Source organism: Neopelma chrysocephalum, unplaced genomic scaffold, assembly GCF_003984885.1.
Source record: "Neopelma chrysocephalum unplaced genomic scaffold, ASM398488v2 Primary Assembly neopelma1_22, whole genome shotgun sequence".
NCBI classification, from domain to species: Eukaryota; Metazoa; Chordata; class Aves; order Passeriformes; family Pipridae; genus Neopelma; species Neopelma chrysocephalum.
In genome coordinates, this window is record NW_020897689.1 from 23,717,675 (window position 1) to 23,743,937 (window position 26,263).

The window sequence follows — 26,263 nt, forward strand, 5'->3', positions numbered from 1 at the left end:
TTTCCCTAAGTGAAATAAACCTACAGCGGGAAAAACAAAATTTGGTCAGTCTTGATGGATCAACACTGTAATGTACAGTTTACTCTGACTGCCAATTCTGAAAAACAAGACTTTTCTTTGGTAGGCATTCATTGCAAGTACTCCCCAAAACAGTGAAGGAATCTTACATTACATCAGACAAGAACACAAGACATTTTAATCTATTTCTTTCTATTGTTCACACACGGGAAATGGACTCAAACAGGTTGTTTGAACTCTGCTATTCTGAAGAGAGTTAGCTAAAAGAATACTTTCTCCAAGAGCCATATCCATGGCACTAGAATAATCATTACCCTAAGTTCCATCTGTTATTTTTCTGATGGACACTGGTAACCAAATGTTTGTTAATACACAGTAAAAAAACCCCAGTCTCTTTTAAGTTGTTAAAAATAGAAAAAGTAGGGTTTTTTTGGTACTAAACCTTCAAAGGAGGGTAAATACTTAAAAATAATTCATTTCCTTTTATTTTAAGTGCAATGTTTTCAAATAAAACACTGATAAACTGTCAAGAACGTGAATCACCAAGTATATACAAGCACCTTTAAAATGGAAAAAGCAAATAACTGAAAAGTGGAGGGGGAGAAATGCCAAAGAATACTCAGCCTTCAGCCATAGCTACCTGAAATACTTTCATATAAAAAAAAAACCTGACAGCTGCATACTTTTTCAATTATCCATTAGTAATTATTTCCTACTATCTGAAACTCTCTGTCGTTAGCAATTACATATTATAATGCACATAGATACATGTAATATGCTTTTCTGAGGATGAAGAAGTGTTGATTCTGAGGATGAAAAAATGTTGAGAAACAAGAATCTGAGATTATTAAATGACCTGAGTCCTTTAACAAGTAAAATGCCATTCAAAGTCATTTGGAACTTTGTCTCCTGAGTTATTTAAGCTCCTTTGGAACATTTTACCATAATCTTTTCTGTACCGGTAATGTTACTTCGCTTGAATTCTTCTAGCCTGGATGTTTTTTTAAGGGTGTCTATCATCTATAATTCTGAAAACTTCTTTGAGTCTAATAAAGCTTTCCATTTTGAAAATGCCTACTAGTTACAGAGATTCCCAAGCTCAGTCTGCCTGCAGACTAGAACTGGTGGCACAGAGAAGCAGTTGGTGGCAGCTTCCAGTTTTCTGAACACAGAAAGAGGCATTTCCCTTTATCATCCTCCCCCAGCAATCAAATTTGTGTTTTGATCAATGTTCTCAACTGCTTCTACTCTTCTGCTGCACACCTCATGCTTACAAAACAGGTCACTAGCTTCCTTGGAAGTTCTCTGCGCTGATCCTGCATCAAAGCAACCCAAGGATGACACAGGTTGTACTACTTTTCTTCTGGCTTCACCTAACAGGAAAAATTCACACAAGTTCACATGCAAACGCCCTTCTAAGGGGCAGAAACTTACCACTGAAGGCACATAGTCATATTCTACAAGTACGTTTCTTGCACAATTGTTTATATGTTTGAAACGATCTGGTCCTAAGAGAATACCTCCATACCAGCGGGATACCACAACTAACACGTTGTGGACATTCAAAATCTGTGAATAACAGAAAGAAATAAAAGTTGTTCTTTTTTAATCGAACTAGTTTTACTGTTGGCGCCAATTTTAAACATAAAAAAAGTTTACTATCTATTTTTATGAAGGCCTTACAGTCAGGTCTGTGGTACACATAGGTTATCAGAGAGTAATAAAGAATGACAAGTCAGCAGTTGTGCTTAAGTTTCCCTCTCCAAGCTCCTATCCAAAGTTAAATGCAAAAGTGAAATGAGTCCATGTATCCCTCAGAAAGGGCACAAAGCTATCTCATGCACAACCATTGCTCATCCATGTGCCAAAAGCTCCAGGCATTACTTAAAGGGAAAATTACTGAGTTACGTTTCTTATTGTTTGACATGACCAATTATTATTTCCAGAGAACCCCTATTATTAAGCAAATTGTCTATCCACATTTTTGGAAGTGTTGATGGATGAGGCTCATAACAGTCAGGGCACAGGTATTATTCATATGGATACCAAAATGTAGCTAGTACTGTTAGCATGTGCATGTTAACAACCATTAATCATCTTCATTAAGGAGAAAAAAATAGATATTTCACTAATTTGAACAATACTATTACAAGAGTCTATCATTGTTTGTGAAAACAGAAATATTCTTAGAATTTTAAAATGAAACGGATAATGAAAAAAAAGAAAAAAGGATTGGGGCATGTGCTGTGACAGGCATTTTCTACTCTTCCTTTAGGTATCAGTCATAAAGTCTATTTATAGCAACTGTTCACAGAAAACAAGATGGTACTAATCTAAAACACAGTTTTTTGCAATCAAAAAGGGCTGTCTTAAGTGCTAGGTTTATCTGAAATAGGATTAGATTTCTATTGCAAAAAAAAAAAGAGCTACAAGTACAGAAACAATAAATGTTTTAAATCACCTAATCTTCATACTCATATCATATGTCAAAAGAGCTCATAACAAAAAAACTACAAGATCTATGAACATCTAGAAACCAGCCCATAAAATATTTTAATCTTTTCCTATGGCTGAAAATTGCTCTTTTCTGATCCCTACCTTAGTATTCTTCCAAAACTAAAATATTCCCAGTAACTAGGACTACAGATGGAGAGAGATCATCCATATAATTTAGATATATTCACATTTGAAAGTAGATACTTCACGTCACTTTCTAAACTGCATTTTTATGGAATATTAAGTGCCTAGACACTCTAAATCTGACAGCTTTCAAAAGTATATATAACCAAGCTGAGAACAAGCTGATAAGATCAGAACAAACTGAGGTACAGTAACTGCCAAATTCTTCCTTTACATTATTTTCATAACAATAATGTTTTCACTCTTAGCACATATACTTGCATATATTGCGCAACCAAAGTTTTCCTTCCCAAGTCTGGTTTGAGTTACTTAGGAAGTTTGAAAAAGTTCTAAATTAAAAATGTCAAAATATTTCCATCAATTGTATTTTTTTCAGAAAAAAAAAATTTGGGGGGGAAAAAGAGTCTCCAGGAATAAGAGCATAACACACTAAGCAACAGAATATTCAAGCAAGAAAAGCATGGGAAAACAAAACTGTTGTGAAGGTGACATCAATCTAAAAATAAAAATCAAAACCAATATTTTGTCTGCTCATACTGCTAAGTGTCTTGAGGCACATCATTAAGATGTACCCAGACAACCTCTGTAATTTATGATATTTTATTTATAGTTCTACTAGGGCTGGCATCATGAACCAAAATTTATCAATCTCAAGTCACATTTAGTAGCACCTCTGGTGAGGGAATATTGTTTCAACACATGAAAACTAAAATATAAACAAGTATGAGAGTTAAGGACACAGAATGGGAAACAGCATAACAAAACAGACTAAATTATCAAAACAACTTAACTGCTTCACTCCCACTACCTTTTGTTCTTGAAGTTCTACTGTGAAAGTTCATATATATGTCTTTCTATTATGTATACTTGAGAAAACAGCATCAGCTTCTTCCAGTCTTCATTTTCTATACATCTTACACCACATGGTAAGCATAGGAATCAAAACTTAATTATCTCTTAACCCATTCAAACTATTACTACCACCTATGAAACACCACTTGTTCTATAATCTGAGACTTGAAAAAATATTCCAGTTTGTGTTTTTCCCTTCACCTTTAAGAAAGTAAACATCTGTTTGACTGCAGCAGAGCAAGAATTAAAATAATTTTCTACAAGCTTATTTACATTGTAGTGATTTTTAAAATCTGTTCAAGATTTCTAGAAGTCAAAGATTAATTTCTAGAACCTGCATGAGATGAAGAAGACGTCCACCTGCTGCTGTCTCTCCATCATCTTCACAATCCTGTAAGAAAGTCTGCTTATCTTCACAGTATATTCTTGGAAAAAAACCAAACAAAATAGATTAAAAAAAGTCAATCAACTAACATCTTTACATGATTAATAAAGTCTCAGAGATCTTTCATACATATATGTATCAATTATAATTCTCTACTAACGACATTTACATGAAAACAGGATGAGGCTTAAGCTAAACCACAAATATTTATCTGTACTGTAGAACAGTTTTGGGAAGCTTTTACACAGACTTTAGCTACTTCAGGTTAACTCCAGAGTAATTACCAACACAATGTCCCTAAACAGGAAAATCCTTAGGTTTTTAGTCTAATAATTACACCTAGCTGAAGCCAACTATATCAGATACAGGTTCAAATTATGGTACAAACCCATAAGTGGTAAGAACTTGGACAAAATCATCACAAATAATTAGTTAGGTCTGTGTTTCAGCAGCAACACGAAACTATTCCTGAAATTCATCTTCAGATTCTCCATGTCATCTCCTTTCTCAGGGGGCACTCCAGGAAACTTTTGGATATATTGCTTCATATAAAGGACAGCTGCACAGGTCTAATTTTCCAGAAGTAATGCGCAGAGGTCTACTGTTTGTTACCAACTGATTTTATAACTTCTGAACTTACTAATACACAGGTGACACAATGAGAAAGAGGCTTCCGGTACTAGATGACAAATAGGAAGCAGTAAGTAAGTGTCTGTTGCTTTTTTGCAATGTATTTGGATAGTATGAGTGAAAGAAGCCATATCATCATCTGCAACAACAGAAACCCCCTCTTTAGAGAAACCCTTTACTTACTTTTACTTTTTGGTGAAATAAGCTTTCACTTGCTCTCATTTAATGTTTCATTAGGATCACACCAGGATTGGCATGAATGGATCAGCATCTATACTGCTTTTTCAGATGACTGGTTCCTCCAGCAAGGAAAGGGTTCCCTTTTACTGTCACCTACATTCCTCAGAAAACCTGCATCGCTATCTGGACTGAGACCGATTCATTTCACATAAGCTGTGTTTACAAAAGTTGCCAGAGGTAGACCACTGCCAAATTAATTTTTACCTGTTTCTCATTTTCCCTGAAGTTTCTCGTATTTCAGCTGAAACTTCATATGCCAGATGTCTGCATCAGGCTTTCTGTTTCGAGTCTTATTTCAACTGAACATTTTCACCTATTTCTAAATATAAGGTTGGGGGGAAAAAAAGTTACTTCACCCAAGTAAAAACACATTTAGTTCAGGATGATGCAGCATTTCCATGCTCACACATACTATACAAAGTATACCAACACGTGTTCAAATCCTCCTTCTTTTTTCTATTTCTAATGCTGCTTTACCATCTTATTTCCTACCATATGTTCTACTTTCTTGACCTCAAAGTAAAGCCTGCAATACCATTCAAGTAAGAAACCTATTCCCTTAAGGATTTAATAGGAACAAATTTCTTTCTCATGCCCTGCACTCATTTGTCAAAGAATGCTAAAAAACAAAAAATAAATTAAAAAAAAATCATTATTTGCATCTCACCTGTATGCATATATGTTGTGAGTAGCACTTGCAATCTTCTTGTTCTCATATAATTTTTCAAGAACTCTTTTTACCTTTAAAAAAACGGAAAAACCCTTCCTTTAATAACAGGGATTTCATATACACATCTCAAAATCACTGCAAAACAAACATCTCCTTCTTAGTATATATACGAAACAATTTTACATTTTGACATAAAATGAATTATATATTCAGTGTGTTAACTCAAGAAGTTGCTTCTCAGTACCCTCATGTTTGTTTCCAATCATTTTTCTGGGATGCTGAAAACAGATGCTCCTTGAATTTGTACATTGTATACATTCATGTTATTGATGAAGATATAGAAGTTTAGATTTACTAAACAGGAAAGACAATAAATTTCAGAAAAAAATTTTAATCAGTATTACGTATAAGTAATTAACCTGATTATTTTTCCAACTATAACATTAAGCTGGAATAGAACAAAACTCAAATATACCACTACACACTGCTTTTACTTATTTCACCAAAAATGTGATGGTTAAAAAACCTTACTATATTTCACTTTGAGTTTTTCCCAAACATGGGGTTTTTTTCAGAGTTTCCATTTCATAGAAAAAACAACAAAAAAGAAAAGGTTCTTTCTACTGAAAGTGTCAGTATTTCCCAGGAAATATTCCCATCATGTCCATTTTTCTGCTCTTAAACATTAATCAGTATAAGTCCATCTTACGCTTCTAATTAAACAAGCTAGCAATTGTTCAAGTCTTTCCAATGGTCTAGCAAAAAGGAGAGCTTATGATTAAGGCATCATTTTAGTACATAATGCAAAACATTACTGAAGTTGAGGAAGTTTGGGAAAACACGCCTAGCAAGTAAATTGCCTTTCATTGCAAGGAAAAATGTCTCTGAGGTGTGATCAACAGCCATATTTAATACCTGTCTTAGCCGTACTGTGCTATTTCCAATTTTGCTTGAAGAAATTCAACTGACAAAAATCACCTCAAATATAAGATACCTCAATGAAAAAACTGCTATTATTAGTTAAGAACATTTTTTCAGACACCTGTCTTCTCCTTATTTTGAATATTTAAGAAAGACAATTTAATACACTCTCACAAACATGGACAATACACAGACTTAGGGTAATCATATGAAATGATCATCACCTTTGACATTACTTATTTGTCAGCTACCAGGTTCCTAAAAATATATTTTAAAGATTCATTATGTGTCTGTAATAGCAATGAACCTCAAAGACAAACATCTTTAGCCTAAGCAACAATTTATCCTTTTCCCTGATGTAGCTCCTGAGCATTTCTTTTCCTCCTGTTCCCCTCTCTACTATTCCTGCTTTAGGGAAACAAGGGATGTGATTCTCCATGTCAGTGAGGCACATGCTCATAAAAGACACAAGATGTTTAAACAATAAATCAGATCTTAGTCCCACTCAATGAAGCAGTTCACACTGTACTCTGTACACTGTCTCAAAATATCGATGAGTATCATTGCATCACACAGATTATGCAGATAAAGTTGATAAAGAAGCCAGCTTTCACTACAGCTGTAGTGGTTACTCCATTCCTCATCAATTTTGACTTTCTTTCAGAAAAATTAGTCCAACCACAGTAAAGCTCCCCTGCAGTCTGAAGACCAATCACCTCACACAGCAAGACACTTGTGAAACAAGATGGATTTGACACTTTGGGGAATTGCTCTATCTTTATACTAACCATATACCGATAAGCCTTGACTGGAGATTCCTGGGTTTATTGAGTATTTGTTGTCTTAGGAAAAAAAAAAGTCATTAAAGAAGAATGTCAATTCACAACATCTTTGTACGCAAAAGGCAACTCACTAATCTGCTTTAAGAGAGTGCTACTCCTTGACACAGATCTATCCTTTTGCAAACCACTGTCCGTGGGTACAGACTTCCTCATGTGTAGGAACAATTTTACTCATAAATCATGATAAAAGAGCAAGAGTATTTTAAATTGAAAAAATTACATTAACCCACTTATTCTGATTTCCTCCCTTTCTAAAGCAACTCTTTGAGTTCAAACATATATTACATATAAAATAATCACTTAAAGCAGATACAGCTGTAGCACAAAAATCTAAATGAATGTACAGTGTACGTGAACTTGAAAGGTCGAAGTGCTCCAGGAAGATACAGGGATTTAAAGATCCAATCTTATATCCATACTAGGCAAATTAATGAGAGAATTAAAAACAACAAAAAAATGCCACAGACAGATTAAAAAGCTACACCTTTTGTATAGAGAAATATAACTCAATACACTGTCACCATTCTTTCACAGTCACTGACCATGTAGCAGACTTAGCTTACCTGGAATTTCCAAAAAGCATTTGACAATATCCCTTACCAAAAATCCTTAAAATAAAACCTAAAATTGGATAAAAAAGAAGAGAAAAATCTTCTCAAGGTTTAACTCTCAGTTCATAATAAGAAAAGATGAGTAGCTTCCCCACTGAACAGGGATGATGAAAGGAGGCTGATGACAACAGATGCAAAGTCATGTACAAAGTAACTCAAAACCCCTCTCAAGTAGGTCTCAATAAAGATTTACTTATGCATTATCCAAGTGTGTTTTTGAGTAGAATTGCTTTCTGAGGGATGGAAAACATTTATAAATTCATGTTAAATAATTTTCCAATTAACACATGATAGACTCGGGAGCTTCCAGATATTTTATGATAAACTTGCCATCACCCAGAAGTCAAATTACAATGTTCTTATTCTCTTTCATCTAATGAACATAATGGTAAAGAATACCAGGAAGCACTGTAGAGCTGTTATATAGAGATATTCAGCTGATAGTGAAAGCAAGAAGCTGGTGACTACTCAGACAATGTTAGCACACAAAGATGCAGAGGCAGACAGACAAACATACCTGGCAAATTCAAAGCATTCCAGTAATATTTTGTCAAGCTCAAAATACAGGCAGAAGGAGAAGAACTGATTTCTACTAACTTGTCTGGTTGTCACCACTGGAGCCAGATGTGCCTGGAAAGTACTCCTTCGATCTGTGATTGGGTTTCCATGATGTATGGGTGGCAATTCTTCATCTATTGATCACAAACAAGGAAGTGTTTGTTTTCTTTCAGGAGTACAAAAACAATGTATATGGTTATGTAAGGAAAAAATGTCTCGAATTTTAGAAAGGGATTTGTTAAAGTGACGTACATGAGATGACAAACAGAACAAGTAAAAATACATTGGGTTATTTAATGACTGTTATCAAATTTATTATGATTTTATTGTTACTAATTTTTCTCTGAAGCTGAGTAGAATAGCAGAATCTTCAAGCCTCTCCTACGTTATTTCAATAGAATTTACATGAGCATACTTTTTACCTTCCTGACTTTCAGATGTCATGTAATTTAACATTTTAATTGGATCTTCCTGAATGGGCTCATAGTCTAGGAGAAAATCTTCTTCATCATCTTCATCAACTTCTTCACTGGTTTTCTTAATATCCGGTTCTATTACAATATAAGTAGTAGAATTTATTACACATTTTTTGCAAGAAAAGCAAAACAAAGTTTCAAACTCTTTGAAATCTGGACTTCTGGCATCTAGAGACAAGTTAATACATCACAGTCTGATTCCTATTGAGGGCCTATGATGTGATGATAATGCAGTTTTCATAACAGGTATTTTCCACAAAAAAGCAGAGGGGTGATAAAGCATGTTCAAAAGGTCTAGAAAATCATTAGATATAATAAGTAGAAGCTATAAGGTTGCAGTCAAAATATCCAAACTTCCAACACTGTCAGTAAAATTTTCACTTCTCAGTATCCACTCCTTTAGTCACATCAATGAAAAGAAACTTCTTAAATGTCTGTGATGTAGCAACAAAATGCTCAGTTTATTGAAAGAGTAAAACCAGACCTTACTATGAAGCAACACTGAGAACAGAATTTATTTTCCTCTTCAGTCTTTATTTTCCTCTTCAGTCTTTTATTCCTCACAGGACTAAGCTAACATCCATGACACAGAAAAGTACTTCTCTTACCTTTTGCCACATGTGCATGCACACGTCACTCATGCATTTCATAGCAGTTTAGCATTTTAATGCACAAAAACCCCTCCACTATTTTTTGAAAGAACTGTGAATTTACACTAACTAGGTAAGAGTAACAACAGAAGAATCACTGCAATTCTAGTGATTGTGTACTTCTCATCCCAATATAGTAAAATACAATTAAGAAGGAATATTTGGTCATTTGTCTGCATATTCCAGTGAAGTTTATCTTCTCTTGAATTCCAATCCTCCAACAGTGCACTCAATACCAGAAATTAATTACTGATATGAATAATTCCTTTGCAAAACAGAGGATAATGCATAATGTATTGTGTGCAGCACTGTCCTTTCATGCAAGTAATTTCATTCCTGAGAGAACTGAGGACCTTGTTCTAGTTCAAAGGCCACCCTCCTTTTCCCTACTGCTTTTTAAAAAGGGAAGCTATCACTATAAAACAGTAAGCCATGACACTGGAGACTGTTTTCTGATATGTAGATCCAGTACAAAACTGGACATAAACTTTAACTTAGACTGAAATTTACTTTGCAGTGGAACACGAAGTAAACTGAAAACCCCGTGTGTTTTCTGAAGTACCTGGCTCTGAAGATTGTGCCTTTTCTATCAGAACTTCTCGTATCTTCTCCACCCATAAATACAATATACTTTCACCAAGGTTCTGTCTGGAAGTAAAAACCCACAGTAAATGAAGAATCATTTTTGCAGATTTCATTTGGAAAGCACACCAAATAACATACAGATTTCAGACACACAGAAATAGAACATAATAAGCTAGTGAGATAAACAGCTTAGGCAGGCTTGTGGAAAGTTCTGTTTCAGTACTTCACTGGGCGAAACAAGGTATCTGCATCCTTACATACTCTTTGTGGCTTGCTTTACTTATTTATTAACATTAAAAGCACCAACGATGGAGGGAAACAGGAAACTCACAGAAACTTTCTCACACTAAGCAAAGGGAAAGCAACTGTGGAAAGAGTAAGTCAGACAGACCTCAGCATTTTCAAAAGAATACTAAGCTACAATGTCCAAACTTAGAGCTTGCCCTGGGATCAGTTTTCTCTACAAAAAGCACTGTACTGCCAGTGGTGAGCTCCTTCAGCTGCTCTGCAGCTGTAGGGGACTCCCTCCTCATCATTACGGTTGAGGTTGATCTCAGTGGACTGTGATACGAGGTCAGTGGCAGCAGACACAATGGAACATTGGACTGATATACTACATTTTGGGTAACAAGCAGACTTACAGGACAGAGAGGTAAAGATTTAGGTCTAGGAGTCTTCAGTCAGGGGATACAGATGTGTATTAAGGTACTGGGGGAGGATGGAATGAACATGTTCTATATATGCATATTTGGAATTAAGAAATGCTTCCTTTATGTACAGCAAACAACTCAAAATACATTTCAAATGGTGCCCTGCAAAGCTGTCTTCACTATTTTAGTTTAGTACATTTATGAATGATGCATGTTTGTGTCTGAACCAAAACTAAAGATTTAGGGCCACATGTAACTTAAGGTTTCTCATTCATTTTATTCTTACTGCCACCACCTGGGCACCATGTAAATGACAAAATAACATCTTTAAACTCTCACTCAGCTTAATGTATACAGCACTACTGCTGGAAACAATCAAATTCAAATACACATACATATTTTAAGAAAAAATATTCAAGCAAAAATAAGGAATTTATAAACATGTAGCTCTGTCTTCAAAATCTGGACAGACTCCAGAATAATTCAAGACCTTGATCTCACACTGCTTATCATAAAGAAGAACTGCCTTAAAACCTGAAGATCTAGATTTTTTTTTTTTTAGTGATGGAATGAAAGAGATTAGACAACAAATAAATTTTTTCAGTTTTGTAAAGTAAATAGCAATTTCTCCAGCTACAACCCAATTTCAGTTTCTGCAGTTGTAAATTACACTTACTCTGAAAAGTTACCTTTCTATGCTGCTATTTTTTTGTCACTTGTGTCTAAGTCACGAAACAAAGCTTTCTGTCGAATAAATATCTTACCAGAAGAATATCTGGTTAAACACAGTTATTTGCTATGTTTTTAAGAACTTTTTGTCTCCCAAAACAAACTTGTGATCTATAATTATCCACTCTTTACACGTCCTTAAGAAGACACAGCGATCAATAGTATAGTTCATACTGGTTTAGATTGCAGAACTCTACAACTTAGATCACTAGGGACTATGATCAAATGCAAATAATGCAGAGTATCTGTTTATCCAACGACCACTCAGACGATGAATAGACAAAAGGCTTTCACAAATACTGTGGACATCAGTGACTACTCCAGGTTTTTAAACAGTCTAAAATGACATTTATGGTCTAAAGTACAAACATTCACTTCCTGTTGAACAAACAAAAGTGAGAGACCAGCAAGGGCTCTGAAGAGCAGCTGATATAGGCAGAAGGGAACTGCAAGGGACTGAACTAGCACACTTTAATAGCCTACAAGACTGCAGAGGTGGGGAACAAAAAAAAGAAAAAAAACTCTTTCACAGCCATGTTCACAGTCCTCACATGCCAACTTGTGCCAGATGCTCAGGACATTTAAAGAACCATCTACAGCAGCTCTACCTGTGGTACAGACTCCATCAAATCCTTTGAATCTGGACAGCATTAAGGACAATCTCTGTCCTTTTTCCTCCACTGAAAAACTGTAGTGAATATGATCCCACAGAATTTTTGCCTAAAATCCTTGTGCATTTTTAACACTTAAAATTCAATTTTACTTGCTTAAATTATCTGTTGCTTAATTAGCTAAGAAACACAGTTAATGAAAGTAACTGAGTAATTAGATAAAAACACGTTATGCAAGCTAAGTGCTCCCTTCCTTATGGCATTAAAAAAACATTTCTTATGCAAGATGTTCAGATTTCACTATCTGGGGCATGACTGTGCTTCCTTATGATGCATTTTCATTTAGTTTATTTTACATTATATTTGGGATCTGAAAGAAATAAATAAACCATAAAAAATAACAACATTTACTACCCCAATTTCACAGCAATTTAAAAACACATAATTTGAGTATTTCTAAATGCTCTGTTTATTCTCATGCATTCATTGTGCCTTGTTGTAAGCTGCACACTGTGATAATAAACAGTCCATGATGATCCAGCTTCCAGTTAATAGATTCTGCATGTGTTTGTTTTAAAACCTAATTATCCCTTAGGTTTTAAGAAAAAATGTGCTCTAAGACACAAACAAATGTTTTCACATCCTGTGCTTTAACATTCAAATGCAGAATAAATGCAGAAATCTCACACTCGATAGCGATAAACAATCCCATAGATTCCAAAGGGCATCTATTCTATTAGGTTTCAAAATGAAAGCTTCTATCCTTATAAAAAATTAGGTCTAAACAACATAAAAGAGTTTAACACAATTTGTTACTGTAAAATGATTACTAAATACATGGCACCGTTAACTGTTAGATTAATAAAAGAAACTTGATCTGCCTATTGCAGCAATCACTTCACAACTACTAGTTAATGCCGGTACTTCAAAAGCATACATTGAGCAGGGCATGGAACTCAAAATACACTGTATCCTTTTACTATATTCCACAGTCTCGAACTTACAGATATATTTCTTCCAAGCTATTTGCTAGTTCCGTATAATCTTGTCCTCGAAGCCAAGAGGCACTAAAATGAAAACAAATACAATAGAAATTGCGCCATATGCTGCTTCCAACATTCTAAAGTAAAAGTGATAAACACCTTGAAAATATAAACCATCAAGATTTCAGCTGTAAACATTTTGGGAATAGCACAATCACTCCGTTTTCCTTCAAGACACCTAACCTGGGGTGCCTTGTCTTATGTTAGTTAAAAAAGCTGGACCCATCTTTCATGGAAGGCCATTGTCACTCCAGAGTCACCCTAAGTATTATTAGTTGACCCTTCCAAGTCCTTCAGCACCATAGTATCTACTATATTTAGAATGACCTTTCAGTTTTGTACCATTGTCCTCCTGGTCTCATGTTAAACTTCAAACTTTGCCTCAAGTTTATTAGCACTACTTTGTATAGCCTTGTCAATACTCCTGACCAAAACTCAGTAGATATGTGTGTGCCACGTCCTGCAGGTCCTTCTTTCACCCAAATCGGGGACCTGGCTTACACATTCCATTCCCATCTTGTTTACCTGCCAGGAGACAAAGGGAGAGCAGGGAAGGAAAAAAAACAGGAAGATGGCACATGCCATGGCTCCATCCTATGAAAAGCATCCCTTACAATCTGAAACAAGGATCCAGACAAGAGGGGTACACCCAATGACACATCACTGTCTAACACAACAGGCAGCTGCCACCTTAACTCCACAGTCTCACTGCTGCCTAACCACAAAATAATGCTGCAAGAATTAGAGTTGAGGGAAGAGAGAAAACTTTCATAGGGAGCTCTGTAATGTTAACTTGGGAGAAAGAACAGAATATTCTTGCTGGAAACATCCCTCGTCCCCTGTATACTTTAATTCAAAGAGTCATCTTAACTAAACTTCCACTTACATGGTAAACAATCAACAGTGGTAATTCAGAAAATACAAATGTTTGCAAGAAAATGCCACCTACTTGAGTTGATAAATAGGTGGCTCTTCAGTTGGATATCCTGGTGGTAAAATCACCTGAAAGAAATACAGAAAAAGTATTCATTGGACTACGCCTCTCAGCTAGCTGAGCTTTACTGAAGGACTCTGATGTCGAGCACTAAAACTACAAGAACATCTGAATATCTGTATTTAGAATTCCAATAATGGTAACGCATACAATTATATTTCATGGTGCCATTTTTAAGGATGCAAAATAAAGTATGGAAAAAATTTGAAAGAAGCTGCACACATGGTTACTGGACTTAAATAAGTGGCACCACATTTCCATAAGTAGACATGTCAGTGTTTCTTGCACTAAGAAACTTATTGCTTTCCGTGCTGAGGACATAAAGTAACGGGTTACTCAATTAAGTTGATCCAAATTTTGTTTTGTCTCTATACTCTTCAGAACATAAATCTAGAAGCAACTGCAGCAGGTTCGCTGAGGTGCGCTACACAAAGTCAATGTTAAACATTTTTCAGAAATTAGTCTTTGGAGAAGCACACTGAAATGTTTTTGCCAGGTGCAGAATTAGGATATGTAACTACTGAATATATGACAAGCACATCCATGTGTTACAGGAAAACAATCACTGAGAAGTCTTATCACAGATTCCAATTTAAGCTTCTTAATCCACCTTAGTAAGTAACGATCCGTATTTAGAATGGTTTCATGCAGCACACATTTTCACCTGCATCAGTCCAACTGCAAATTTTGTGCTAAACTCCTTACCACCACTATACCTGCAAACAGAGGGTCCATTTTGGTTGATCCAGACAATCACTAATCTTAATGCAGTAGATTTTTTCATCTTCATCAAGAACACACCAATCTTCACCATAGATGGATGAAAGGGCTTCAACTTCATCAATCTAGAAGAAAAAAACCCAAACCATTGTGCAAAAATAAATAACTCCCCCACAAAGCCCACAACTTTGTGTGCCACTCACAGTACTTTTTAAGTCTTGCTCTTCTACAGCTTACTGACAGATGTGACAAGATTCACTTTACCGGAATGCTGTAAGTATTGGGGATTCAGTCCTGATTCACAGTTGCGCCTGGGAAGGTTTAGGTTGGACATCAGCAAGAATTTCTTCACAAAAAGGGTGATCAGATACTGGAATGGACTGCCCAGGGAGGTGGTGGCATCATCGTCCCTGGGTGGAGGTGTTTAAGAAAAGACTGGACATGGCACTGCCATCCACTGCACTGCCATCCTGTCACGCTAGAAAAACAGCCTTTCGTCTTGCTTGCAGCAAGCTCCAACAGAAACTCCGTGACATCCAGAACAAATGGTGGACCGATCTAGCTGCAAAAACTCAACTATGTGCAGATACAGGGGATCACAAAGGATTCTATGAGGCCCTGAAAACAGCATACGGGCCTACATACCAAGTCCAAAGCCCACTACTCAGTGCAGATGGTCAAACGCTTCTGACAGATCAAACCTCCATTCTGAATAGATGGTCTGAACACTTTCAGACTCTTTTCAGTACCAACCGTGTAGTACAAGACTCAGCAATTCAGTCCATCACACAACAACCAGTGAAATACGAATTGGATACTGCCCCCACTTTAGGAGAAATCCTCAAGGCCATACAGCAGGTGAAAATCGGCAAGGCAGCTGGGGTTGATGGAATCCCACCTGAAGTCTGGAAACATGGGGGCCTTGCACTCCATGCTAAATTTCATGAGCTTGTGGTGCGCTGTTGGGAACTAGGCGAACTACCATCAGACCTTCGTGATGCAGTCATCATCACCTTGTATAAGAAGAAAGGTACTAAATCAGACTGCTCAAACTACCGTGGTATTACTCTGCTCTCCATTGCTGGCAAAATCTTGGCAAGAATACTCCTGAACAGACTAATACCCGCTATAGCAGAAGAAATTCTACCTGAAAGTCAGTGTGGCTTCAGAGCCAACAGGAGCACCACAGACATGATATTTGTTCTCAGACAACTGCAAGAGAAGTGTAGGGAACAGAACAAAGGTCTCTATGTAACCTTTGTCGACCTCACCAAGGCTTTCGATACTGTGAGCAGAAAAGGTCTTTGGCAGATTTTGGAACGTTTAGGTTGTCCCCCCAAGTTCCTTAAAATGATCATCTCACTTCATGAGGATCAGCACGGCCAAGTCAGATATGGCAACACACTTTCTGAGCCCTTTCTAATAAAGAATGGTGTGAAACAAGGCTGCGTTCTCGCTCCTACCCTATTCACAGTCTTTTTCAGTATGATGCTCCAAAGGGCCACGGCAGACCTCGATGATCAGGACGGTATCTACATACGATATCGTACTGATGGAAGCCTATTCAACCTAAGGCGACTGAAGGCCCATACTAAGACCCTTAACCATCTTGTCCGGGAGCTACTCTATGCTGATGACGCCACCCTTGTTGCCCACACAGAAGCAGCTCTGCAGCGTTTAACATCCTGCTTTGCAGAGGCTGCTGAGCTCTTTGGGCTGGAAGTCAGCTTAAAGAAGACAGAAGTTCTCCATCAGCCTGCACCTCAGGAAGTCCCCCACCATCCCCACATCACCATCGGCCAGTCAGAACTCAATTCAGTCCAACAGTTTAATTACCTAGGCAGCCTCATCTCCTCAGATGGTAAGATTGATGGGGAGATAGACAACAGGTTAGCGAAGGCATATAGTGCTTTTGGAAAACTCCATAAACGAGTATGGCGTAATAAACACTTGAAGAAAAGCACCAAGATCAGTGTTTACAGAGCCATAGTGTTGTCTACTCTTTTATATGGTTCCGAATCATGGGTCATCTACCGCCACCACCTGCGTCTCCTAGAACGCTTCCATCAACGCTGCCTCCGTACAATCCTTAACATCCATTGGTCAGACTATGTGACCAATACATCTGTTCTTGAACAGGCAGCAATTACGAGTATTGAGGCCATGTTGCTGAGAACGCAACTGCGATGGGCAGGGCACGTCTCTAGGATGAAGGACCACCGCCTCCCTAAGATCCTGCTCTATGGTGAACTTGCCACTGGCTGCCGCAAGAGAGGAGCTCCAAAGAAAAGATACAAGGACTCCCTGAAGCAACAACTCAGCCTTGGGCATATTGATCACCATAACTGGTCCACTCTGGCCTCTAATCGGGAGGCCTGGAGACAGACCATTTATAACGCTGCTGATGCTTTTGAGAAAGCACGCAGGATCACTCTTGAGGAGAAAAGACAACGCAGAAAGAATCGAACCTTGCAGAATATACCATCTAAGGAGTCTTTCTGCTGTGTCTTTTGCAACCGGACCTGCCTTTCTCGTATTGGCCTTTTCAGCCACCAACGCGCTTGCATGAAAAATGGGTAGAGCCCTTCCCAAATCTTCGTTCGCGAAGCCTAGCCATGATGATGATGATGATGGACATGGCACTCAGTGCCATGGTCTAGTTGACAAGGTGGTGTTGGGTCAAAGGTTGGACGACGATCTCGATGATCTCAGAAGTCTTTTACAACCCAGCTGATTCTGTGATTCTCTAGGTAACTTCTGCTCAGTTCTCCCACGCACACACCAGCTTTTGCATTTCAATGGATAATCATTTTCAGCAGTGACAAGGTGAGCAAAGCGACACGGAGCACCGACAACACATTCCCGCAGCTCCCTACCCGTGCAGCTCCCGGCTGGGTCGGACTCCTGCAGGGGAAAGACCCCTGAGGGCTCGGCACTAAGCTCTTCCTGAGGAAGAGCGGGTACTCGGCAAATTCCCATAGAAAAACCGGAGAGCCTCCTTCCACACAGAAATCAAACACGTGGAATGGGTCCTTGGTGCGAACGCGCCACGGCGGGCGCGGAGCCGCTCACGGGGCCGGGGCTCACCAGAATCCCCCAAAATCACCGCTCTCCCCGCAGCCCCCTCGCCCCCACCGCGGCTCACCTGCTGCTGGGCCCTTCCCGTGTCACTGGCCGCCATCGGGACCCAAGGGAAGGGAGACGAGGAGGAGGGAAAGGGGGAGGGAGCCGCCCGGCGCCGGGCCGTGTGCGCAGCTGTGACGGTGACGCCGCCCGCCCTTCCTTCCGCCGGAGTACTGTGGGCGCGGGTACGCGGTCGTCTGGTGTCACGGAGCGCCAGGGGACCCACGTTCTACTTCTCTTGTAGACTTTCGCCTTATTTCTTACGCCCTGTTTTGAAAATAAACTGTGTAAACAGTTGTGTTTCAGTGACGATTTTACTGATGCAGCCGTTTTCACCTTGCATTTATGAGACTCGGAATGAGCGATTGACAAAACTACATCATTTCTTCTAAAAATTATTTTAAAGGATCATAGGTGTTCCAAGCAGTTTTCGTTACAGGTCTAGAAATTAATTTCTTTTATTTAACATTGACAAGTTTAAGACATCTCTTCAGAGAGAGCACTGATTAGTAAAGGTACCTTTTGGCTTGTGTGCAAAGCATGCGTCACCTTTTTTTCTGTTTTTGTAGTTCATGTTTTCTTCCAGTGTGATTTTATGCTGACACAGTCATGAAGAATTCAAGTTAATCTTTGTTTTCCCCTTTCTCAAAAGCTTGGAGAATTCCTGGAGAACATGATTAGAGTTCAGAAGGATTGTGACAATCAGGACAGGCGTTATAAAGACAAAATCAAACCAAAACAAACAACCTACCACAAAAACCCACCCAAAACAAAACAAAAAACCAAACAAAAACACCTAAAAAAAAAAAAGAAAAAACACCCCAAAACAAATAAAAAAACCCCACAAAAAACACAGAAACAAAACAAACAAACAAAAAACCAAAAACAGAAACAAAACAACAACAACAACAAAAGGCAAACCCTCCCAAACAAACAAAAATAAAAACCTCAAAAAAACCCCAAACAAACAAACAAACAAAAACAACACACCACTGAAATCCAGGATGCAACTGAGTAGGGACAAACCTAGCTCTGTATTATCAACTACATGTATTCTGGATGGAGATGGAGAACTTCTGGTTGCACAGCAGTTCTGCAGAAATTTTTTCAGAGTTAAAATGAATCCAAGACCTTCTTTGTCTCCAGTGTCACAGACAGAGTTGGTTTAATTATCTTTGAAACAATAATAAAAATAATATATCCAGTCTTAGAACATGACAAAAATGCACATTTTATCAGGCAAAGTCACATATCCTACTTAATTTTAAAAGAGAGCGAGGCAGGGAGGGAGAGAGAGAGCAACCTTATTGTTCAAACAGTTGTCTTCTGACCAAAACAGAACAGAAAGCTTCAATTTACAAGGACCTAGAAAAGATAGTGCTCCATATGTTCATCCTAATATTAAATTGCCTTATAAATTTAAGAGCTATGACATTTTTAAACTTTCTGACAGCAATCTCTGTATAGTGCTTGTGCTTTATAAGTTGCTAGTTTTGACTTAGCTGAACAAGTGAATTTGCATTACTATACACATGATTTGTTATTAAAATGTTATTGACATTTTTATGGCTGTTGTCTATAATCCATATAATAGCATTGATATGAAAGACTTTAGCAATCTAGTATTGGGCCAGGAAGAAAATGTACCAGATAAGAAGACAAAAAGAATAAATCACAAAGCCCGTATGAACTGTAGGCATCTCTGATAGATTTCTGAGGACTCTATAATTTCCTTTCACTGTCATTTATATTTGCGATAAGTCTTAATAAATAGAAAGGAATGTAAATTTGGCTAATGAATCTCCAGCATGCTTATATATACTAAATTAATAACAGAGGAACTGAATTGATGTGGTGCACAGGAGTATTTAACAGCTAATTAATTTCTTTGTCCATCTGAAATAAACATTCTGTTAAAGCTGGTATGAAATACATATTCACAGCTTTCAAACTAAAAAAATGACATAGTGGAGTTTACTGAACTATTGGGGGTCTTCTTTTAGTACATAACTGAACGTCAGTGTTCTTTATGGTCAGACATCTCCCAAACTGATACTCTTCACAGCAATGCATTGACTTCAATATTTAAAATGGTTACTAAATCTAACCTTCGGTCCATCGGTTCTGTCTTTGTAAACTATAGATAGCAAGCAAAAACATTTAAAGCTCAAATCAAATCAATTAAGCAAAAGGAGTCCCTGAGGTCAGGAAGTGGCCCAAATTACCACCTTGAATCCAAATTCTTCTTTCTGTCTTTTCAGGGCAAGAAAATACTCTGAGAAATTACTGGTGCTTTTCTGGATCTAGATTTTAATCCTAGAGCACAAAAAGCTTAAACCAGATACAAATAATATTTATTCAATCAGGATTTAATCACAAATAAGTGAAAAATACAGAACTTAAAAATACAGAAGAATTAAAGTTTGAGTAAAATATCAATAACCCTGCTATATTTTGTATACAATAGCTCAAGCAACATGATGCATTTGCAACTTCTCTTTTATAATAAAAAAGGAGGAAGATTAAGAACAAATAAGAACAACGTCACGTCATGTAATTAACGCCCTCAGTTCTGTATTCTTGCTTTGGGCAGGATTTGCTTATACTAAGATTCTGCCAGTACTGTAGCCTTTTCCTATAGTAACTTACCAACAAAACACTACATTTTCTCTAATGCTTCAGTTCTACTCTACATTTAATAGAAATCTCATTCTATAATAGGAATCTCAATTGGCCCATCAAATAATGAGCATATATACCTTTAAGCACAGAGTAGTTCAGCTGATTTCAGTTTCACAATGATGCATTTCTCTAGATCGTGGTCTAAAGTGAAATAAATTAGCTGTAAGTTTCCTAACGATAAGCTCTCTGTACACAGCTGATTTATCATTTTGGAACTAAAACCATACGCAACTGATTCAATCACAGGAACAAGTGTATTAACCAAACCTAATTCTTGGTCTAAAACTATATGTCTGGTAAGACTAAGGAGAAATATATGTACAGGTGACTTAGCACCTTGGTTATAAATGTTAGCATCTTGGTTATAAATGTTTCTTCTCATTTAGATACAATCCATTTTTTGTGCTGGCTATAGCAGTGTATACAGTTGCCTTCTGTAGAACTACAAAAATCCAAAAGCTTTTCTATGAAGTAGTAACTGCTAGCAGGTTTTAGGAGCCTCCTGAGTGAATTCTCACATTTTCTCCTGCCATACCTGCACTCAGATAAAAAGGGGCATATTAAAAGGAACTCTTCTCTGTTTAGGATTTTTTTTTCTGCTTCAAAATACCTCCAGAAACTGCTTGAGCTTGTTTCAGTGCTGCTTTTAGCAGCAAAAAGCATTTTTCATTTCAGAAGGCAAGCCAGCTCACACCATCTATAAATTAACTACATTATATGGTTATTTCCCAAAAAGTATGAAAGAAACTTCAGCAACAGACTTGCATCTGCAAGTATTCCTTTTGCAGGGAGTTCAGAACAACACGAACATTTGTTTTGATCACTCACTGGCAGTTGCTCTTGGTAATCCAGGGACATCCACAAGAATCATGTCTGAGAGTGTCAGCACATTAGTTAACCCTCCTGTGCCTGCCTTTTGCCAGCTTAGTAAATAAAATCAGTATGGAAATGTGACAAGGACGTGTGCTTACTGCACTGCTTTCCAGACAGAGTTGAGGAGCAACTTCCTTAAAAAGTGCACCAGGGCTGCTTGAAAGCTGCTAAGGAAAAAATTTTTAGCTTCTGTCCAAGGACTGTTAGTCAGCTAAATACTCAGGCATTAAACATGTTACTGCATGAAAACAAACATACAGCCTGTTATGTATCATTTATTACTTCCACTTATCATTTCTCTGTGTGCACTCCCTTGCACAGTTGTGTATCTCAAAGTTGACCAGTATGCTCTAGTCTGAAGAGGAACAAAATAAAGTGTCAGTGCAATAAGGAGTTGCTGTATCAGAACTAAAATTGTGAAGTTTCACGTGGGGTAGCAATATAAATGCACAGAAATTCTTATCCCTTTCCAAGTTTGAAATGTTTTCCAAAAGTTTTTCTTTAATTCAGCCCTGGATAAATTATTAGCAACCTAGGTCAACTGTGCAGAGGCAGAAAGGTGGGTATAGAAGCACTGCTTGTCTTCTCTCCACTGCAAATGGCATCTTGCAAAATGAGAAATGATTGGCATCTTGGCTTGTATAGTTTCTAGTAATGACATCAGTCACAATAGTGTGGTTACTTTTTTCAAGAAAGAATGGTATTATTTCAAAATTTCCAGCTGAAATACTTCCTAGTCAAAGGGTTTGGTTGCCTGCAGCAATGACTTCAACTAGTTGATGAAGCACTCCAGCCAGCAAAAGCTCCCTCCCTAAAGAAGTTTCTCTTCATGAAGCACTATGGCCTTACAGCTTTGACTTCTGTCATCATGTTGCCCCATCATAGAATTTGAGAGGATGTAAAAACTACTGTGAAAATCACTGACAAAACAGTTCAGTGAGTTCTGTGCAAGGCTGTTTCCCAGCACATTCAGCCCTAAGATGGGACATGTTTCATGCTTTCTGCAGCGCTAATTTTGGCCGGTTATCTGAAAAAGGAAAGACACGAAGAAAAACAGAGAAAAGAGATGCTTAAAACAAAAAAAACCCCTTGATATCAGCAACACTTTTTTTCTCATTTCCACGCTTCAAATTCTAAAATGCACTGGATCATTATTACTCTGGGATGTGCAAGGAGGCAAAACACACTATTTGAACATGACACTATTTGAAGATGATGGAGGCAGAGGGAGTGTAGTGATCCTGACCAGGAGAGCGCTGTACATACAGGAGACAGTGATCCACAGTATAGTTAACTGGAGCAGGCTCAAGTCTGTCCTGTGCTGCCTTCAGGCCTGTGTCACAGTGCACAAACCCCTTGGAAGCCAGATAAACTCTGCTGGCTCCTTGACACAGAGAAGCCTGAAGGCAGCTCCTGTGTAGTGCAGGCATATACACCATCTGCATGGCCTTGCTTTTATCTACAAGCATAGCAAGGAGTGAACCTCTCCTGTGAACATCCTTTATGAATAGCTGTTTTCTTGTGAGAAAACTAAAATAGCTCGACCAAAAAAGAACTTCTGTCCACAGATGCAATCTATGTAGCCTGCCATGGGAGAAGTCCATCCAGGGTCAGTCTAATGCTGCAGGAATGCTGCAGTCTAATGCTGCAGATATCCTGGCATCTAAAAGGATGCAAGATTTACTTGCTATCTCTGTTGCTCTTTACTATGTCTTTTTAAAACATTAAATTTATTAAGTGATTTGTTTTCAGGTCTTCCTTACTCAGATTCAGAGAAAAAACCTGCACTGACTGACTGAAGGGTAAAACTCTGAACTATAAATTTTGTGCTGTATTGTAATGGGTTACAGAGTAGGGGGATGACAATACCTCCATTATATTACAAAATTTATAAGAACTATGAGGTAATAATATACATCTTTTTATATTGTATTCATGTATGTAAAATATAATACAAAACAGGAAAAGAGAAGGATGCTTGAGTTTATTGTGACGTTGCTTAAAGCAGTTATGGAATTGTGAAAGATGGCTCAAAGTCAGAAGCAAGAGGAAGAAATAAAGGAAAAGGTATGTGGGGATGACATAGCTGGTGCTCTGAAAGTAAGGACAGCAACTTGAAGACCTGCTCCTAAAAAGAGAAAGTCAATGTGATCCTTCCCTGAAGCCTCTCAGATGTCATATACTTCTTGCTGAAGGATCCCTGGAAGCAAATGTCTTATCTAAGATAAACTAATTTAAAGTAACAAAAAACAGCAGGAGTCCAAACATAGTAAATTTGTGTTATCTCTGCAGGTTTGGAACTGTTCCTTTTCTTCTTTTTGGTATGTCATTCTTCAAACATTGAAAATATATATGTAGCTATAGACAATACAGAAAAGTGAAGCTTGCTTCATCACTTGCCTCAAACTTTGAAGAGTTTCGCAAGAATTGCTCAGTTTAAACTTGCCCACTTTTGGAACAGAAGTTTCATCCTAATGTTTTGTGATAGTTTGTCATGGCACCTGTGGCTTCTGCCCTGCCTTTTCAGTGCTCCTTCTGCATATGACACAGACTTGGTCATGCCACAACAGTGCAAAGCTTCCCTGTTCCCTTTATAAATTCCTGCAGGATTTCCAAGGCACTGTGCAAGTTTTCAAAAAGTAAAACTCCTCTTATGTGCTAAAGGCAGAAAAACAAGGTACCAGCTCTTAGATTCAGATGAAAGGTGTAGTGGAGAATAAATAAGGGCAGGACAAAACAGAGGGGAGGGAGTGGTGGACCAAAGGGCCTTGAACAAAGAGAGTACTTCACTTTTTGTCCCTGGTAGCATCCAATCTCTCACTCTTCTAGGTTCCTTTTGGCTGCACTGTTCTTAGAAGCAGTTTCCTTTCACTTGCACCACAGTTGTATAGCAACTGAAACCAGTTCCAAGAAGACCCTTTTTCCCCTCTGGTGATGCACCATTCTTGTACTGTTACCATCCTCTTTTGAGGCCTTTTTTTGCACTCTCCCTATCTCTGTGAGCACCTGTCAGTGCCTCTTCCCCCCCCCTGCTGAGGGTGCTGGGGTGCTCCCCGGTCAGAGGGGCGCCAAGGCCATGCACCTGGCAGCTTGGGCCACAGCAGCAACAGGCAGTCACAGAATCACAAAATTGTTAGGGTTGGAAGGGATCTCTGGAGATCATCCACTCCAACTCCCTTGCCAAGGCAGGTCACCGAGAGCAGGTGACAGAAGACCGTGTCTACGTGGGTTTTAAATGTCTCCAGAGAGGGAGACTCTACGACGTCCCTGGGCAGCCTCTTCTAGTGCTCTGCCACTCACTGTGTAAAGAAGTTCTTCCTCTTGTTGAGGTGGAATTTCTTGTGTTTTAATTTGTAGCCATTGCTCCTCAACCTGTCGCTGGGCACCACTGAAAAGAGTCTGACAGCAATGCGCAGCGGGCACAGGGCAGTACCCGCGGGGCAGCCCCGGGGTCGCAGGGAGATCACTGTCCCTGCCTGGAAAGAGGGGCCGCCGCCGGCTGCGCCCGGCGCAGGCTGGTTTCTCTCACAGGACGGCGGGCGGGGGCAGCGCCCTCGGCGAGGCCTTGCCTCACTCTGCCCGGCTTTTCGGGAGGGCTGCGGCGACCTCCGAACCTCTGCAACAGGCTTTGTGGGGAGCCCGCCTGTCAGGTCCCGGTGCCGGGGGCGGTGCCGCGGCCAGGCGGGCGGAGCCCTGTCCCGTCCCGCCCCGCCCCGCCGGGAGCCCGCGCCGCCCGCCCTGCGCGGTGCGGGGGGAGCGGCCCGGCTGCCGAGGCGGCGCTGCTGGTCACATGTAACCGGGCTCGGTGCCCGTAACACAGTGCGGGGCAGCGGCGGCGAGAGCTGCGCGGAGCGGGGCGGCGAGGCCGGCAGTGGGTCAGCCCGTCCGCCCGGGGCGGGTTTCCTTCCGCGGCGGGGACGCGGGGCCGGCGGGGGATGCGCCGCCCTCCCGCGGCGGCATTGGCTTTGTTGCTGCAGTGGCGGCGTCTTTGGCTGTCCCGTGTCGCCGTGGCCGCCTCTCCTCCGCAGCCGCCGGGAGCGTGTCCGGAGGTGCGGTGGGGTGTCGCTGCCTCTCCCGCTCGGGAGTGCGCAGTGCGGGGCAAGGCGCGGCTCGGGGCACGAAGCAGAGGCGGCCTTGATAGGCGGGGGCCGGGGGTGGTCTCTGGCCCTTGGGAAGCGGTGTGCGCGCCCCTTCTGTGCGCGGGTGCCTCTTCCAGCTCCTCCTCCTCCTCGTTTTCCTCCTCGTTCTCCTTCTCCCTGGAACAGCCTTGGCGGTGGCTGGTGCTCCCAGGTCTGAGCGCGCCTTTCCCCATAGGCAAGGAGCGCAGCTGCTGCGACGCGTGAGCCTGTCTCGCCATAAAAAGTGTTTTAATTACCGCTACCGAAACGAGCTGCACAATTCCAGGTGGACGTAGGGAACTCCGGGCGTTCTGCTGAAGTTCCTGACTGCTTGGGGCTGTGCCTGCCTGCTGATCCGGGTGAGATCACTCACGAGCTGTGGGTAAGCTTATTCGGAGTTCCTGGGCCGAAAGAAAGTCTTTGATGTGACAGATCTAAAATATATGTAGAAAATAGCCAATAGATGCCCAAGAATGAGGATTAGTTTAAATAGCTGTTGCCTTGGCAGTGGTATTGAATAGATGCTGTGTTAATTGCTATTAAGCAAACAATAGGTTGACTTTAGAGAGGTGGTACTTTCATAGGAAGACTGTCATAGAAGCATGTTCAAGTTCTAGAACTCTTTACGTGAAGATTATAACT

General features: G+C 39.4%; 3 protein-coding genes and 1 long non-coding RNA gene across 4 annotated transcripts in view; 1 reads left to right on the plus strand and 3 right to left on the minus strand.

Moving 5' to 3' along the window:
- Positions 1-7,968, minus strand: part of LOC113963698 (histamine H3 receptor-like) — a 21,638-nt gene extending 13,670 nt beyond the window's left edge. The window contains exons 1-2 of the mRNA XM_027675125.1: positions 7,957-7,968; positions 735-743 (exon numbers count right to left, since the gene is read on the minus strand). The gene's annotated coding sequence lies outside the window, so the exon portion shown is untranslated. The remainder of the gene's footprint in view (positions 1-734; positions 744-7,956) is intronic.
- The window catches only part of IMPACT (impact RWD domain protein), a 20,431-nt gene extending 2,338 nt beyond the window's left edge, over positions 1-18,093 (minus strand). Inside the window, exons 1-10 of the mRNA XM_027675134.1 lie at positions 17,971-18,093; positions 14,822-14,950; positions 14,061-14,113; positions 13,073-13,135; positions 10,056-10,141; positions 8,790-8,918; positions 8,407-8,501; positions 5,433-5,506; positions 3,845-3,935; positions 1,453-1,587 (exon numbers count right to left, since the gene is read on the minus strand). Coding sequence (XP_027530935.1) covers positions 1,453-1,587; positions 3,845-3,935; positions 5,433-5,506; positions 8,407-8,501; positions 8,790-8,918; positions 10,056-10,141; positions 13,073-13,135; positions 14,061-14,113; positions 14,822-14,950; positions 17,971-18,006 — 891 coding nt within the window. The 5' untranslated portion in view covers positions 18,007-18,093. The remainder of the gene's footprint in view (positions 1-1,452; positions 1,588-3,844; positions 3,936-5,432; positions 5,507-8,406; positions 8,502-8,789; positions 8,919-10,055; positions 10,142-13,072; positions 13,136-14,060; positions 14,114-14,821; positions 14,951-17,970) is intronic.
- A 7,730-nt stretch (positions 18,094-25,823) lies between these two features.
- Positions 25,824-26,263, plus strand: part of OSBPL1A (oxysterol binding protein like 1A) — a 77,463-nt gene continuing 77,023 nt past the window's right edge. The window contains exon 1 of the mRNA XM_027675058.1: positions 25,824-26,003. The gene's annotated coding sequence lies outside the window, so the exon portion shown is untranslated. The remainder of the gene's footprint in view (positions 26,004-26,263) is intronic.
- The window catches only part of LOC113963718, an 860-nt gene continuing 570 nt past the window's right edge, over positions 25,974-26,263 (minus strand). Inside the window, exon 3 of the long non-coding RNA XR_003532921.1 lies at positions 25,974-26,055. This is a non-coding gene — a long non-coding RNA (uncharacterized LOC113963718). The remainder of the gene's footprint in view (positions 26,056-26,263) is intronic.